At 43.4% G+C, this 3167-nt stretch overlaps 1 protein-coding gene across 1 annotated transcript; it reads left to right on the top strand.

Moving 5' to 3' along the window:
- The first annotated feature begins 222 nt into the window (after nucleotides 1-222).
- On the top strand, nucleotides 223-798 carry LOC145010052 (uncharacterized). The gene has a single exon (XM_078968644.1). The coding sequence runs from the start codon at nucleotides 223-225 to the stop codon at nucleotides 796-798; it is 576 nt and encodes a 191-aa protein (XP_078824770.1).
- The last annotated feature ends 2369 nt before the right edge of the window (nucleotides 799-3167 follow it).

The following is a 3167-nucleotide window of genomic DNA, read 5'->3' on the forward strand; positions in this document are numbered from 1 at the left end:
AGAAACATTACAAGTGTATCTTTCAACATCAGGCGAAGCGATATCCTCGATATTGGCTGTAGAAAGGGAGGGGAACAGAGGCCGGTGTACTTTATTAGCAGAGCGCTGCAAGGACCAGAACTCAACTATCCCACGCCGGAAAAGTTGGTATTAGCACTCATCTATGTCGCGAGACGACTAAGGCAATACTTCCAGGCACATCAGATCTTGCTCAAGCCGGAGATGTCAGGCCAGCTGGCCAAGTGGGCAATTGAGTTGGGAGAACACGACATAAACTACCGCCCAAGAACAAGCATCAAAGGGCAGGCGCTGGCTGATTTCTTACTAGAGATCCCAGATGGAGGGAACCAGGAAAAAGAGAAGGTGTGGGTAGTTGAAGGAGCCCCGGCTGACCACGGTTCATGGACCCTGTATACGGATGGAGAATCTAGCAGGGAAGGCTCAGGGGCGGGGCTGATCCTGACTAGCCCAAAAAGAGAGGAGGTAACCTATGCCCTCCGCTTCGACTTCCATACGTCAAACAATGAGCCGGAGTATGAAGCACTTCTTGTAGGATTACAGCTAGCCAAGGAGATGGGTGCAAAAGCTGTAACAACCTTAACCGACTCGAGGTTAGCAGCAAACCAGGTCAATGGAAGTTTCGAGGTAAGAGATCAAAGAATGGGAAAATATGTAAAGATGGTGAAACAACTGGTAGGATCATTCGGCCGGTTTACAATCAAGCAGATACCCAGAAGCGAAAACAAGAGGGCAGACGCTTTGAGTAAGCTGGCGTCCACATGCTTCGACCACCTATAAAAGAAATTTTTAGTAGAGGTACTTCGAGAAAAGAGTATAGATGAGCAGCAAGTGACACCATAACCCCCGCTGGGCCCACATGGATGACACCGTTCCGGGAATACCTTCAAAGAGGATTGTTGCCAGAAGATCATGATGAGTCCAGGAAAATACGTATAAAAGCGCCTTCATACGCAATGGTGAATGGAGAATTGTACAAGAAGGGGTTCACGTCTCCATGGTTAAAATGTGTGGATCAAGCCAAGGGGGGAGAGATATTGCAAGAGGCACACTCAGGACAGGTGGGTGCACACAAAGGGGCGAGGGCCTTAACTATTGGATTAATGTCTAAGTCCATAACTATAATTGGTAAGACTTGACCCGACCCGGCATGGTCCATTTGGGTTGCATGGCATCATGCACTTGGATAGACTATAATGAGAGAAATAAGACACTTATGGTTATTAATATATTATAAGTTCTAGTATATTAATAATAAGAATAATAAGATTATTTAATTAGTATTGATCAAGAATTAATCTAGGATTAACTAAGTGATCAAAAGAAGACTAATTAAATATATGGGTTGATTGTGTAAATTATCCATACTTTTATAGTGGGCTAATGCTCCATGGATAATCAAGTTGGGCTAAAACCCATAGGATGGTCCATGGATGCTCCATGGGGTATTTGAACCTATGGATCCAAGGAAATGGAAAGTCATGACAATTAGGGTTTACCCTAATTGTAACACTATATAAACATCGTATTCTTGATCAAAATCGGCCACTAGTGAGAGTAAGAAAGGGCTAGCCGATTTTCATGAAGTGTAGAATTCTCTCAAGTTATTCCAAGTGTATTTGGTGTTGTGTGAACCATTTGAAGTGTCACACTTGGGGCACTAGGCACTCAAGCTTCATGAAGACTTTCTACACCAAAGAGGTATGTATTCTATCTTGCTATAGTCATTGTTTTGTATGCTAGATTAGGATAATACCTTGGATGTTCTTATTTGCATGTATAATAGAGAAAACATAGATCCAAGGTATTTAGGGTTGCATGTACACTGAGGAGTGTTAGAATGCTCAAAACCCAACATTAACAGGAAAGGTGTTACGAATAGGGGTATATTGGCCAACGATACATCAGGATACGATAGAAGTAACCAGGAAATGTGGGGAGTGTCAGTCTTACGCCCCAGTCCAGGCGAACCCCTCGGCCCCGCTAAGCAAAATATCTAGGCCATGGCCTTTCTACCAGTTAGGCATAGATATAGTGGGTCCATTCCCAGAAGCACCAGGGAAACTAAAGTATATGGTGGTAGCTGTGGACTACTTCACAAAGTGGATTGAAGTTGAGCCTCTAGCGTGCATATTTGGGAGGCACATGATAAAATTCGTATGGAAAAACATCATGACAATATTCAGAACACCTAAGGTTCTCATCAGCGACAATGGCTTGCAGTTTGCTGAGAACCCGTTCAGAGAATGGTGCACCGCCAAAGAGATAAGCCAATGCTTCACATCGGTGGCACACCCTCAAGTGAACGGCTAAACGAAGGTGTCCAACCGAACCATTGTCTATAGGATTAAGAAGAGGTTGGGCAAAGCAAAGGGGAATTGGGCAGAAGGGATACCAGTGGTGCTGTGGTCATACAGAACTACACCACGGAAAAGCACAAAGGAAACCCCTTTCAGCTTGACGTATGGAACCGAAGACATGCTTCCCATGGAGGTGGCAATGAACACACTGAGGGTGGCCAACAAGGATGAGGAAAGCAACCTAAAAGACCTGAGGATAAACCTAGATATCCTAGAGGAGAAGCGTGAAGAATCGAGTGTACGCCAAGTCACATATAAACATGCAACAGAAAGATATTACAACCAAAAGGTAAAGAAGAATGCCTTCAAAGTCGGCGAATATGTTTTAAGGAAAAACAAGGCATGCCGAGCCCAACCTCAAGGAAAGTTGGGCCCAACATGGGAAGGCCCATACAGAGTCACGGAGGCAAATAGGAACGATGCATACGTGTTAGAGACAATGGAAGGAAGGCCCATTCCAAGAACATGGAATGCTAGCAACTTAAACAAATATTTTTTCTAAGGAAAGGAAAGGAAGGAAAGGGAGGTAACCCCAGTTGGTTGACGTCTCAGTGAGTGTATTGCACCCCGAATACTTAGAGTATATTTGTTCATTCTAAATGACATGAACCTGATACTTAGTGTATTTAAAATTCCATGCTAAGAGACATGAGTTCAATACTTAGTGTATATATAATTCCATGCTAAGAGACATGAGTCCAATACTTAATGTATTTAAAATTCCATGCTAAGAGACATGAGTTCAATACATAGTGTATATATAATTCCATGCTAAGAGACATAAGTCCA

Source organism: Lactuca saligna, chromosome 8 (assembly GCF_052625555.1).
Source record: "Lactuca saligna cultivar CGN05327 chromosome 8, ASM5262555v1, whole genome shotgun sequence".
NCBI classification, from domain to species: domain Eukaryota; kingdom Viridiplantae; phylum Streptophyta; class Magnoliopsida; order Asterales; family Asteraceae; genus Lactuca; species Lactuca saligna.

What these genes read in the sequence shown, in the direction of transcription:
- LOC145010052 (XM_078968644.1), top strand. Translation starts at nt 223, where the DNA reads ATGTCAGGCCAGCTGGCCAAGTGGGCAATTGAGTTGGGAGAACACGAC.